Source organism: Ursus arctos, unplaced genomic scaffold (assembly GCF_023065955.2).
Source record: "Ursus arctos isolate Adak ecotype North America unplaced genomic scaffold, UrsArc2.0 scaffold_33, whole genome shotgun sequence".
NCBI classification, from domain to species: Eukaryota; Metazoa; Chordata; class Mammalia; order Carnivora; family Ursidae; genus Ursus; species Ursus arctos.
Window position 1 is genome coordinate 11154910 of NW_026623019.1, and position 14243 is coordinate 11169152.

At 42.9% G+C, this 14243-nt stretch overlaps 1 protein-coding gene across 8 annotated transcripts in view; it reads left to right on the forward strand.

Annotated features, from left to right (window-relative positions):
• MAMDC2 (MAM domain containing 2) overlaps positions 1–14243 on the forward strand; it is a 374048-nt gene that overhangs the window by 324227 nt on the left and 35578 nt on the right. For all 8 annotated transcript variants that reach the window (XM_048218282.2, XM_048218280.2, XM_057305609.1 and 5 more), the window contains one exon: positions 47–312. In XM_048218282.2, the coding sequence (XP_048074239.2) occupies positions 47–312 (266 nt within the window). The remainder of the gene's footprint in view (positions 1–46; positions 313–14243) is intronic.

Here is a 14243-nt window from a genome sequence, read left to right on the forward strand (position 1 = left end):
TAAGTTTGTCATTGCTGATAGCCTGGATGTTTTGTCCTGTTCGCAGGGTACTACTTGCTGGCCAACACAAAGTTTACATCTCAGCCTGGCTACATTGGAAGGCTCTACGGTCCCTCCCTGCCTGGAAACTTGCAGTATTGTCTACGTTTTTATTATGCCATCTATGGGTTTTTAAAAATGAGTGACACCCTGGCAGTTTATATCTTTGAAGAGAACCATGTAGTTCAAGAGAAAATTTGGTCTGTGCTGGAGTCTCCAAGGGGTGTCTGGATGCAAGCTGAAATCACCTTCAAGAAGCCCATGCCTACCAAGGTACAGTAGAGCCAGTGCAACACTTTGACCCTTTGTTCATCTTTGGTTTCTGGGCTGGGTTAGCGAGTTGCTGTTTAATTATTTTCAGCTGGAGTTGTGTTATTTTTACTTCTGACAGCCCCACCGCTACACTCTGCCTGAGCCATGCACAAATTATATTATCTCCAGGTTGTTTTCAGTTTTCTGTGTCTCAGAATCATGGCCACCTAGAGTGTTTGCTTGTTTATTTCTTAGATTCCCTGAGAATAGACCAAAGACGGAGAATGCATGAATAGTCAAGTTCAACAGCTAAACTTTAATTTGGAGCCCCAATTATCTCTCTCTCTCTCAGTCTGTCACACAAAGACGCATGTGCCCACACACATATAGGAATACTAATTACTTTACTATAATTTGTAATACTAAATTACTTTAAGGGAGTGACATCAGTGAGCCTGGTTTTACATTGAGGCTTCAAGGTCAACAGCTTGTGTTAACAAGGTAGAGAAGCTCAGTAAAAAATGAGAGCCAAGCCAGATGGAGAGAATTTATGTAAGGGTACCATCAACAGCTGATTTTGACAGCAAGGAGAATACAAAGAGATCTTTACTGCAAGGGGAATATAAAAGAAAACTATAATCTCCCAAATTTAACAACTCCTAAACTTAAGGAAGTTTTACAGTAGTAATAAATTCTGTCAACTACAATCCAGATATGAAACCAGTATGGGAAAATCCATTTTGTTTCAGCCCATCATTCAACCAGAAAATGTCTTTCAAGTATTTGCTCTGAGCAAGAATGGGCTCAAAAAAGGGTAAGAAAGGTCCGTTTTTTCAAACAGATGACTCATACAATGGGAGCTCAAAAAATACTGTTGAATGAATGGATCGATCATTCGATCATGTTTATTAACCAGGAATTACCTTGAGTCCGGGCTCCCTAGGGGAAGATACGAACCTGGAAGAGTAGTAAGTAGAACCTTCTTTACAAACGTTAATGGCTTGAGCTTCTCTTAGTTATAACCATCCAGACAGAACATAACTTCATCCATCTATAATTTTCTGCTAGAGAAATTTGGCACACCATTCCCATCATAATGATGCTTGGTTACTTTTAGTTCATTGGAATACCCACCAGGGCCTGATTAAATTTGCACAGTGATTCATCAAAGATCTTCGAAAATCTTTACAAAGTTCTTTTCCATTGCTAGGCAAGAAGAAATTGTGATTGTAATGACATGGCAGCCTCCATGACTTACTGACTTCTTTTTGTTTTTTAAGATTTATTTATTTATTTTAGAGAGCATGAGTGGAGGTAGGGGCAGAGGGAGAGGGAGTGAAGAGAATCTCAAGCAGTCTCCCCGCTGAGCTGCTGAATATGGAGCCCAATGGGGGATCAATCTCACGACCCTGAGATCATGACCTGAGCTGAAATCAAAAGTCAGATGCTCAACCGACTGAGCCACCCAGATGCCCCTGTGACTTACTGACTTCTAAAAAGGGTTGAGCATGGGTACAGCTCATACTATTGTTATGCTAATTAAACAGGTAGTGTTATTGCTGGTCTCCCCTTCTTAACTCCGTTATACTTTGATCATGTGACTGAAGTGAGCTACTTGGTTCACCCCCTGGGTAATAGAGGAAGCTAATTGGTGTTTCTGCTACCAAGTTCCTACTCCTTCCTAGTCTAGACTCATGCTCTTTAATCTTATTGCCTAGCCAATTCCAAACCTTTCCTGAGTGAGCCTATCTTTCCATAAATGTCATCTGACCTTTGCAGTGTCATTGAATTTCCTCTTTGATCTGTTAGTCCTGGAGGTATCCAAGCCTCTCTGCACATCATAGGGATCCCAGAGGCTTAAATTGTTTCCCCATTACCAATTATTTAACTCTGGCAAGTAGTTATGGTAATACACACACACACACACACACACACACACACACACACACACACGTACCAGATTCACACAATCAGGGATGTACCAGAAAGCAAGGAAATTTTTGTTATACCCTATTTTGCTAATGTTTTTTAAAAGATGGGGGGATATAATAAGCATTTAATCATTTGGCTTTCATTTATTTATTCATTCATCTATTCATTCCTTTATTCAACCAGAATTTATTAGATACATGCTCAGTGCAGCAGATATAAAGATGAATGAGGCTCAGACCCTGCCCTTGAGGAAGAGATCACAGATGATAGAAGATTAAGCTACAGATATGTAAGCAACTAACAACAGTACACTCTCACAGTCTCACAGAAGGGTCACATAGAAAAGAATAGTGTAGTTCTACTAATTGGACACATAAAAGATAATGATACGTAGAGGCCCAGCTGGGCTGCTGTGTGGACAGTTAGTTTCAGGCCGTCTGGATTCTAATTCCTGCTCATGCCCCCATCCACCCCACTTCACCCTGTCCCCCCATATCCTCTACTCACACACACGCTTCTTTAGAATGGATGCCTGCTCTTACCTGACACCCACACATGGGAGCAAGCCCCGCAGCCAACGGGAATGCCCTGGACAGCTTGCCCTTTCCCTTTCTGGCTGGCATCCAGCCCCTCCCAGCAGCTGCTCAGTTCCCTCCCGACCACGTGAGGAAAAATGGCTCTGGACCCAGTGGGGGCAGGGAAGTTCTTTCAGCCTTGGAAGGAACTAGTCAAGGATCTGGCCCCAAGGCCCTTGAGGAGAAGGTACAGTTCAACACCAGAAGACTCGGGACACATGTCCGAAGGTGGCCCGTGGTTTTTGGCAGCACTCTGCTAAACAGAACGAGCTCCTCAGAGCGTGAGGGAGCCATCTGACGGCCGCAACAGGGACATGCATTAAGGCCTGAAACTATAGTTTACTTACTTATGTAACATATGCGGGTGGAAATAACGTGCAAACGGTGTTTCAGGGAAGGGATATAATGAAAAGTCAGAGTTGCCCTTACTAATACCTTCCCCCGAATTCAAACTCTAATGGCACTTCTTTTTCTGGTGGTTTTCTTCCTGATTTGAGGATATTTTCTTCTTTAATTTTAAATATCGTATTTCTACCTCCATTTCTTGGTTCATTAACTTAAATAGTGTTCCCTGCTCTGAAAGATGAAGACTTTATGTATACTATTCCTTCTTGTCTCTCTCCTCACAATTTTCAGTTGTATTTTGTTTTTAACTTTTGGTGCTCTTTACAACTAGAATACACTTAGCCATCTATGTTTGGACCCCTCAACTCTAGAAAGTGTCTCTTAACAGCCTCGTATGTAGGATGAATGAATCCTCACCTCTCCATTTCCCTTCATGCCTCCTGCCCCTCCTCTCATCCACATCTCTCAGCCATACAACGGCTTTCACATCGTCACGGCTAATAATATTTATGTTCCTACAGTGGAGCCTTCTGGTTTTGCCAGTGGCTGGATTTCCCAGTGTGGGCCACCTTGACATTTGGAAGAGGACAGTTCTGCCTTTGGGGAGGGGTGTCCCTCACAATACTGGGTTTTTCCGATCTGCAACTAATGCAGCCCCAAATTATTTCCACACATTTCCAAATGGCCCCAGAAGTGCCAGTCATCGTTGGATGAGAACCATTGGTCTGTAAGTTGATTCTGAAAATTGAAATGAAATCCTGACCTTACCTGCAGTCCACTCTTACCCTGCTCCCATCTCTGCTCCGCCTGGCAGCCAAATTTTCATGAGCAAACCACCCCCCAAGCCCACACCCCACCCCGATGTAACCCTTTGGCTTCCTGTTGCTCTTAGGGAAGACTCCCTATGCTCTGACACCAGCCCCCTCCCCAGCTTTGCCTCCTGCTCTCTCTGTTTGAACCACACTGCACATTCAATTCCTGGAACTCACTGCTCTCTCCTACCTTGGGTGGTTGCACACCTGTTTCCTCTGCCTAGACTCTTCTTAAATCAACCATGGCTTAAATCTCATTTCCACAGAGAGTGCTTCTCTGGCCCCACTCCGCAGAATAGGTTAGGGCTCCCTGGGCATCCAAAGCCTCTTGTTCATCATCTTGGAGACAACATAACACAGTGATTAGGAGCATAGACATGGGAGTCTCTGTGGTTTCAAATCCTAGTTCCACCCTTTATGGGCTTTGCAATCTTAGGACTTTTTGAAATTGAGGTGTAACTGATATCTAGCGTTGTATTAGTTTCAGGTGTACAGTATAACGATTCAATATTTGTACATATTGTGAAATGATCCCCACGGTTATATCTAGTGTGTCACTGCACAGTGAACAGATTTTTTCCTTATGATGAGAACTTTTAAGACCTACTCTCTTAGCAACTTTTAAATATGCAACACAGTATTGTTACCTGTAGTCACCACGCTGTACCTGACACTCCCAGGACTTCGTAACTCTATGACTGCAAGTTTGTACCCTTTGACCCCTTCCATTCATTTCAGCCACTCTCTGCTCCTCACCTCTGGCAACCACCAGTTTGTTCTCTGTGTCCATGCGCTTGGGTTTCGTTTCTTTTTTAGATTCCACATACAAAGAAGATGGCACGACATGTGCCTTCCTCGTATTTCCCTTAGCATTCATGCCCTCAAGGTCCGCATTGTTACAAATGGCAAGATTTTGTTCTTTTTCATGGCTGAATGATATTGTCTTATTCTTGTAAACCTGTTTCTTCCTTACTTTTCACGTCTGAAACCCCGAACCTAGCAGCTCCTTGGATCACAATGGCTCGCTAACTGCTCTGGGACGACCCTCAGCTTCCTACTTTTGAGCAGCTCTTGTTGACCCTCATCATGATCACCCGGAAAGCTTTTAACGTGCTCACTGTCCATCTCTCTAACTCTAAAAATAGACCCTTCGTGAGGACAGGGACCTTGTCAGTCTTGGTCATCTCTGTATCTACAGCATCTAACACTGTGTCAGATGCAGACTAGACCCCCAGGGACATTTTGTTCGGTCAGTTTAGTTTGGTATCTATGTGGACAGTAAATAAGTAGATGAATAATGAAAAGAACAATGAAAAATGGTTTTTAAAAAATGAACGAGTAGACTTCCTAAGGCTGGTAAGCGGCAGAGTGGGGTTTTACTCATGTCTAGCCAGCCCTGAAGCCTGCCCTTTGGCGCAGATTTTTATTAATTTTTAAAATTATTTTTAGATGTATTTATTTACTGGAGAAAGAGAGAGAGAGATGGGGGGGGGAGTTGGGGGGATAGGGAGAGAGACAATCCCAAGCAGACTCTACACTGAGCATGGAGTCCAATGCAGGGCTCCATCCACGACCCCAAGATCATGACTTGAGCTAAGAGTAGGATGCCTAACTGAGCGTGCCACCCAGGCACCCCTGGCAGAGGTGTCTTTAGATGCTCGAGGTTTCTACCCAGTCTTGGGGAAGCCTTGTTCTTGAGCAGCTGCAGAAAGTGAGGCTCCCCAGTGTGCCTTGGGGCGTAGGCACCTTCTGTTATCTTATTTAATTCTTCCCGCACTCGTGCGAGGCAAGTGAGGCATTTCCTTTTCGTGTCCTAGCTATCCTAGATGCAGGGTGAAACGGACGCGAGGTCACGTTCTGCCGAAAGTGAATGCCCAAGCTCAGAGCTTACTGCACTGTTGCGGGGAGGAACCTTCTCTGCCTCTGCTTCATGCCCTCACCACCCCCTTCCTAAACCCGGTCAAGTATGAGTAGTCGGGGCCCAGCTCAAAGAGAGTGAATGGCTACGTTTTCATTCCTGTTCCCTGGCTTGAAAGCCTTGTCTTTGAGTTTTGACTACCCCTGGCTTAATCCTGGTCCTAATTCTCACTGGGGCAAGTGTTGGGTAGATATGTTTAAGTCTCTGTGCTGCATATTCAAAATAATGACAACAATGACCCCTTACAGTTGCACTGCTAGTTCGTGTAACCCGCTTTCATGAAGGAGTCGTGTGAGCCCAGAGCTGAGCTGAGTGAGAGGCAGCGTGGGCCTCAAAGAATTCAGAACTCTTAGGCTCTCCCTGCGTGTTTGTCTTCCGTCACTTCTAACACGTACACACTGCCTCACCTGTGCCTTCCCAGATGCCTTCCACTCTGGATGCTTCCTTTTTTTACCCTAGTGGTTCTTACCCCGCATATTTTAAGAGCAATGGGCTGGTTCAATTAATAACTCCCTGCTATTTCCGTAGACAGTCTAATGTTAAATGGAAAGTATAATATACAGCTCTGTTTAAGGAATGGTAGCAATGGCAACAATTTCCCTGAGGCCAGTCTAGCGAAGTAGACGTATGGACGGGTTCTGTCTGATGTTGTCACAGCTGCCCACAACAGGAACTTCCATAGAACACTTTCCGTGTGCCAGACACCGTGCTAAGCACTCGGTGCACGTTGCTTCATTCGATGCTGTGGTGCCCTAGGAAGGAGGCAGTACAGCCCCACTTAACAGGTGAGGAAAGCTCAGGCAGAAAATGAAGGACAGTGTTCAATGGCACACAGAGCTGGCAGAGCTGAGAGGTAAATCCAGATCTTTTTAAATTCACAGTCCATGATTTTTATATCAGGCCGTTATGCCCCCCAGCCCTCTCCTGGCTGAAGGCATAGTCATCAGGCCAGAAAGAGAACCCAGCCCTAACTCAAGATTTGTAAAAATTTCTAGTGCTTTATCATTAAGGCTCAGTTGTTCTATTTTAGAAATAACTTTGGCTCCTACAAGGGATCAGAATTCTTGGTGGATCACCGCAGACAAAGGAGAGCTGCGAGGTGGAGGGAAATACAACGTAATGAGTAGGAGTTCTCATGAGTGGGTTCTCTGCCACTTACACCTTCATAATTTGGGCTAGTCGTGTGATCTTGCTGAGCCCCATTTTTCTTCATATCTAAAATGTGTATACTAGTAGTAACGTACTAGCTATGATGCGATTATGGTGAAGAAATGTGTCAAGTAAAGCCCTTACTGTAGCACCTGGTACACCATCAGCATCTATTAAATTAACTGAACAGAGACAGAAGGAGAGAGAGAGAATGAGTGCCTGAGACTAAAGAATATTTTTTCTAGGTCCTGATCCTCATCAGATTTCATAGGCAACATCTCTTTAGTATGTGGATAATTCTCCTTGATTTTTGCTGTGAAGAATTCTTTAAGCTAAAAATCAGGTCAGAGTTAAATCTTTATTTTAATAGTACTAGGCTTTCTTAATGACACGGCTGCATTTACAATCATGAACAGCCTACAGTAAATTTTTTAATGTCTTAGAAACATTCTGAAAGGCATGAGTCATGAAACAATTTTCTTGATCTGTTTGTCCCCAGCATTACTAAATGGAGGGCAGGTAATCAAGAGTCACCTTGAGGCTTTTATACAAGGGTTGATAATGCGGAGAGGGAACAATTCAATCCCAATTGCTTTTCCTAAAAACCAAATGTCAGGAGAGATTGGAGAGTCATTGTCAGAAATTCCATAAAGATGGAGCACAAACATTAGCCTTTATGTGTTCAAATCCTTAGTTTCAAAATTATGCTTGGTCACTGTAGCATATATATTAGGTCCTACAATATCTTCTGGCCTGAAGCTAGTTTTCTCTTTAACAGAGATCTTCAAGTGGTCTGTTAATTAGAAGCACCGGGAGCAACTCAATATTGTGTTCGTTAAATATTTCTTTTGGAAAAAAATGTTAACTGGCCCATTAATGAGAGAATGAGCAGGCATTCTGTTTCATCCGAGCCCAGCTTAATGATCAGTGTGTTAATGGTCAAGCCTTCTAAGTCTACATCTTTACTCTGGCATAGGACTAAAAAACAAATAAACTTTAAAAGTCATTTATGGATTTGGAGAAAACCCTCCACTGGCCAGTCTGAGAAAAGATAAATACGTTTATTTTTTTAGTAGGCAAGAACCTTATGTCAGTGCTTCTCAGGATATGTCCCCCGGAGTACATATCTTTTGAATAGTTCCGTTGAAAAAGTGTTCTGTGCTCAAAGTTGGGGGAAATTTTGCGTACTAGATCTCTTCCTTGTACACATGTGAAGATTCACAACGCACAGTAACGTATTAGAAACTCTTGTAAGTTCTACACTAGAGAATCCTGCTGAACCTCGTGCAAGGTGGCAATTCCTTTGAAGTATTTAACATAGAACCCTTGTCTTATGTAGCCCCTCTTAGCATCATACTATTATTATAGCATTTAATGCGCTATATTGAAATTGTCTACTTACCCGCCTATCTACATTAATCAGACTGTAAGCTTCTGGAGAACAGAGAGCCATGTTTCATTTATTTTTTGGTTTCTAATGTGAACACAATTCTGTAACAGGGTGGGGTACTCAACAAATAGTTGGAAAGGGCAACTAAACTGTTAGTGAGTATGGGTTGATGGCAAGGAAGAGCACAAAGGTCCAAGGAAGAAAACAAGATGAACTGTTTCTGCCTTTGGATCATATGCACTATCATCGCTTGTAGCCTAGCACCTGAGCAATTTGTCCTGCAAGGAATATGAATGAACACTTACAGGCAGGGATATCCTGCTGGAGCAGATATAAGGACACACATAGACACATAGATATGAAGTCTGGTTTGAGGCATTTTATGATGATATTTACTAAAACCAAAAGCTGTGACTCTTCTCTTGGAGACAACTTCCCTTCCTTACATGGAGTCATTTCGCTATTCCCAATAACTGATAGGAGGTTTTATGAGGCCTCTTGATTTTCCAGATTCCTTCCATGTCCCCCAATATATCTTCTCCAGCCTCCATTCTGTGTTTGTGGTCAACGAAGCTCTCACTTCCACCCCCAGTCCTCCTGGCTTCTTCCACCTTGGTCCCCTCAATTTCTAGGTGTGCTCAACTACTTTCATCTCTTCCCCCACCGCCGGTATTCTCAGCAGAGCTGGAGAAAATAAGACTGATCTCTGACGTCCCCTCCATGCTTCTGGAAAAGCCTTTTACCCCTCTCCTCTCCTGGTGACTTCCTTTCTCATTCCCCTCCCCCAGGCATTCAGATTCTTCTTCACTTGCAACTTCCCAACTTGATTCTCCATCCCTCCATCTTAGGATATGAGTTCACAGATTCATGTCCCAAAAGGATGAAGGCTTTCAACACAAACCCCTTCAACTCTGTTTCCCTCTGAATCCTCACCTGCCTCTCTCGCATGGTGCATGTGACAGAGGAAGTATTACCCTCACTCTTGGTCAAAACCAACCCGTCCATCTATACGTGTGCTCTCGCCATCCTGCTGCTTCTGGGACCTTATTTCCTAAATTATTCCTCTCTCGTAAATCTTCAGTATCCACAAGTCCTGTATACAATGCCAGGTATGTTGGCCACATAAACGAACAACCAACCTTCCTTTTACCTTTTTACCCATTTAAATTGCCACCCAATCCCATGTTTTGTCTTCAGACTTCTTGGAAAACACACCTGCACTTACTCTCTATGCTCTGGTGCAGGTTCTCATCCCTGAAATTCTTACCTTGTGACCTCTCCCTTCCTCCCAAGTATTTTTCAACAACAACAATTTCCCGCGGATGGCGCTGCAGGAAGCATCATGCCTGAGAAGAACCTTCCCTACCTTTCTTTCCAAGTCCACCTCAAGTGCACCTTCCTCTTTGAATCTTTAATAAGTCATAACTTGCATCTTACTTGTTAGAGTGAGATTTGTAGAATAGGAAGACTTGGCTTCAAGTCTTGACTCCGGCATTAACGATGTAATTCAGAATGTCATGTCACCTCTCTGTGTAATATAGACGTGTTTTAGGGTGACCCCCCCATTTGTCTTCTACCACGTATTGTATTTTTAGGCATCTTAATATCAGCAACTATCTTTTCATACTGTGTAGCTCAGCCCTTGTGGGGAGCTCTCTGTAGCACCTTATTTCCTCTTGTGAGGAAATTTTTTTTAGCAAAAAAAATCAATGAAATTTACATTTGTGATTCAGATTCATGCTTTTAAAATCTTCCTTTTAACTTTTCCCTTTAATGATGAAAATGCGACTGGTTGTAAAATATCTAGGCTTCCGCAAGTTTTAAAGGCAATAAATACTTAGCAGTTCATTCAAATAGAAGAGCAAGTCTAGTAAGTTTCTGGAGAGATTTATAAATAGGTGGCCATTGGATAACAAGACACCCTGCTCTAAAGGGACTAAAGAACCAGAAAACCAATATGTAGACAACATACGTGAGAGGAGATAGATTTCCTATCACATTTCATGATGTCCGGGAACACTGAGAAATGGCTGCCCCAGGATCGTAATGTCCCGGCATAATTAAAGCAGGGCTGCTGAGTGCGAAGGAGAAATAGCAGGATCATTAACTACTGACACGATAAGCAACACATTATAGAACAGATTAGGGGGGTTCCATACACAGAGCAAGGAAAATTACACTGTCAAGTGGGCTAAGTTTTAATGTGGAATTGGAGAGAGGGGCTAAGTGTGGAAAAGTAGGCTCTTCTTGAGTTTTTCAGGCTAAACTCAGTTGTCAGTCTAGGAATTCTCAATTACCATAAATATGAACAACACAGGGTTGAGATACTAGGGCTTTCCCTTTCTCTGCCTTTAGGTATTTGTTGAAGGCTTCTGCATATCATGTCAACTTACGTGGGAATGACTGGAAAGACTGGTTTGCACAACTGTTGGTTGCTAACACAGCTTACACGAGTATAGCATTTGTGTTAGTGCATTCCTCTAGAACTTTCCCAAGGAAGGAATCTCCTGGAGTATTGCTTGATTACCACGTTAGTCCTCCCAGCACTGTAGAGAAATCTGAAAAGACATCACAGGCATTCTTCCCCTATGGTTTTATTAATAAGCTTAATGCAGCAAGCATTTATCTAAGGATTGTTTATGAACCTGAAAACACTACCTCCCTCCACACTTTCAAATTCCTAATCTTGGGAATACTTCAAAGTCTTGAAATAGCTACATTTTTAGGGAAACTTTTCCCAAGTTTTTATGAGGCAACATGATTTTTTGATGTTCACATTGAGATTCTCTGGGGATCTTCTGGTTTTCTGAGCTCTTAGACCAGGTAAGTATTTGCTAGGCTCTGGGGCTGTGAGCTCAATTCACTTGCTTGGAAATTGACAATTCATACATTAATAAAAACTCTCTACTGTCACCCAGAGAAGAATGCTTTCTTTCCTTTTGCATGGATACCCCCAGCTTTTTCTCCCTCTTCTGTGTGACTGTCTCTGGCAATTTTCTTCTCCATCTTTTCAGTACCCACCTCTAGGAGAAGTCTCTGCAGACAGTCCCCAAGCTACATTCCCATGGCGTCCCCCGCCACACTGTTCATGGGCTGTGAGTCCTATCTTCTGTTTAATGTCAGGCGACCTGTATACCTGTACAATGCTCAAGGACACACTACCGCAAGATATTTAAGTCTCCCTTAGTTTCAGTCCTCCTGTAAGGATGGCCTAAAATATGTATCTGAAAGGCAAATGGCAGGCCAGGAAAAAAAAAGTTTACATCATACATGGCAAACTCTTAGGATATTTGATATATGAATTTATCTAATAAATCAATAAGCAGAAAGTGAGCTAAACAATAGGAAAGTGGGCAATGGGTATGTACAGGCAAGTCAGAAAAAAAGAAATACTACTGGGGGCACCTGGCAGGCTCAGCTGGTAGAGCATGCAACTTCTGAGTTCAAGCCCCATGCTGGGTGCAGAGATTACTTAAAAATAAAATCTTAAAAAAAAAAAAAAAGAAAAAGTACTACTGGAAAATAAACACACAAACATATTCAACCTCATTTGTAATCAAGAAATTTAAAAAATTATAAAATAGCACATTTGTCTATCAAATAGATAAAAATATTTTAGAACTCTAATATTCTGGAGTATGCTGTTTGTATTAATAGTTATATCCATACTGTATACTGTTTATATTGTTCAGTTTATTAATTAAAAAATTAATCAATTTAGACCAAAAAATATATATGTTTATATGCATATATGAGTCATATCTATGAATACTTAGAACATAGGGATGCCTGGGTGGCTCAGTCAGTTAAGCGTCTGCCTTCGGCTCAGGTCATGATCCCAGGGTCCTGGGATAGAGCCCTGCATCAGGCTTCCTGCTCAGCAGGGAGTCTGCTTCTCCCTCTCTGCCCTTCCACCCCCATCTCCTGCTCACTGGCTCTCTCACTCTTTCTCATGTTCTCTCTCTCAAATAATAAAATCTTTTTAAAAATTTATATATATAAAAGATTACCCCGGAGAGGTAAGGATGCAAGGAAATGAGGATTTTCATAAGCTCTAGTATGAAGATAAGCTGATATAATATTTCTAAATGACAATTCAATTACACGTCTCAAAAAGAAAGCCCCCAAACATGAATACTTTTTTTTTTAGAGAGGGAGGGAGAAAGGGTGGGTGGTAGAGGAGGGACAGAGGAAGAAGGAGAGAGAGAATCTTAAGCAGGTTCCATGTCCAGCGTGGATCTGAGCCTGACATGGGGCTCAGTCTCACGAGTGTGAGATCACGACCTGAGCCGAAATCAAGAGTTGGACACTTAACCGACTGTGCCACCCAGGCGCCCCACATGAATACCTTTTGACACAACAATTTTACTTCTAGGGATTTATCCTAAGGAACTAATCATGGTTATGCACAAAGATTTGGACACCAGTATTCATCACAGCAATATGTGTGACACTGAGAAATTAGAAATTGGCTAATTATCCATCAGTTAGGGGTTGGCAAATAGCTTGTGGCCGGCTGCAAAGGCATAGTATTATGCAAGCTTTAAGCCACAGCCCTTCATCCAGTCAAGGAGCCACACTTTGCCTTGGGAATCAATGAAATCAGGCCAAAAATTGTCTCTCTGTCTCAGACATGAGTAGAGGGAAATCAGTATTCCTGCTTGGGTATTAGGGTACTGCTAAGGTAGCTGCGGTCCTTTACTGACCCTAGGACACGTTCCAGAGCCGGGGTAAAGGTCAGGACAAAGACCTAGATTCTTCCTTGTTTGCTGTTAAGTGACTGTACTCCTCGTGTCTTCTGGTAGAGCTGGCATTTTTACGTCTCCACCCAGATGAGCTACAATAATAGTTCCTCAGTGTGAGGTCCATCCTTGAACAGGACAATGACACGGGTCATTACCTTGTGTGTGGGTCAGGGAAGGGCTCAGCCAGGGATCCTCCCTAAGGGAGGTGGGCCAGAGATAAACCAACACCGTTTTGTTCAGCCCCCCTGCCTGCTGACTGAAGTATGTAAAAAGCAGGAAGGCATTCATACCGATTTCCCTTCAGTGATAATGAACGACTGACGGGATAAATATGTACAACACTGTCCTCGTTACTAGGATGTGAATTAGAGTCTAAAACACTAAAAATCATTTTTTAAAAGATTTTATTTATGTGAGAGAGAAAGGGAGAGAGCATAAGCAGGGGGAGCAGCGGAGGGAGAGGGAGAAGCAGACTCCCCGCTGAGCAGAGAGCTCTACAGGGGCTCGATCCGAGGACTCTGGGATCGTGACCTGAGCTGAAGGCAGATCTTCACCGACTGAGCCACCCAGGCGTCCCTAAAAATCATCTGTAGTATCAACTATCTTACCTTTGTCTAACGTTCATTTCTCCAGAGGCTTCTCACATTTGTTTTCCATTTGGATCCTCAGTATTAATTGTGTAGATTAGGCATTTTATCCCACAATGGGAAGAGCAAGAACTTAGCAGTCAGACAGACCTTGCTCCCAAAACAAAGGGAAGGGAGTGAGACCAGATGTAGATGAAGATTAAGGTGGGAGGTGTGGCTGTGGGGAGTTGAGCACATTCTTTCCTACGGGACTACTACGTAGGTGCCGGGTCATCAGCTAAGGCAAAGAGGAATGTTGCCTAGATGAGGGAAGGTGGGCTGGAGAGGTTACTGGCTGGTTCCACAGTCACCAGATTCATGTAAGATTCAGGTTCTGGTGCGGGGTTACCAAAAACTCCTTATAAACAGACATAAGGCAAAATGACAGGAAGCTGATTGTAAAGAGACATGTTTAGACATGTTTAACCTGCTGCTCTGAGCTGAGGAGTTTCAAAATCAT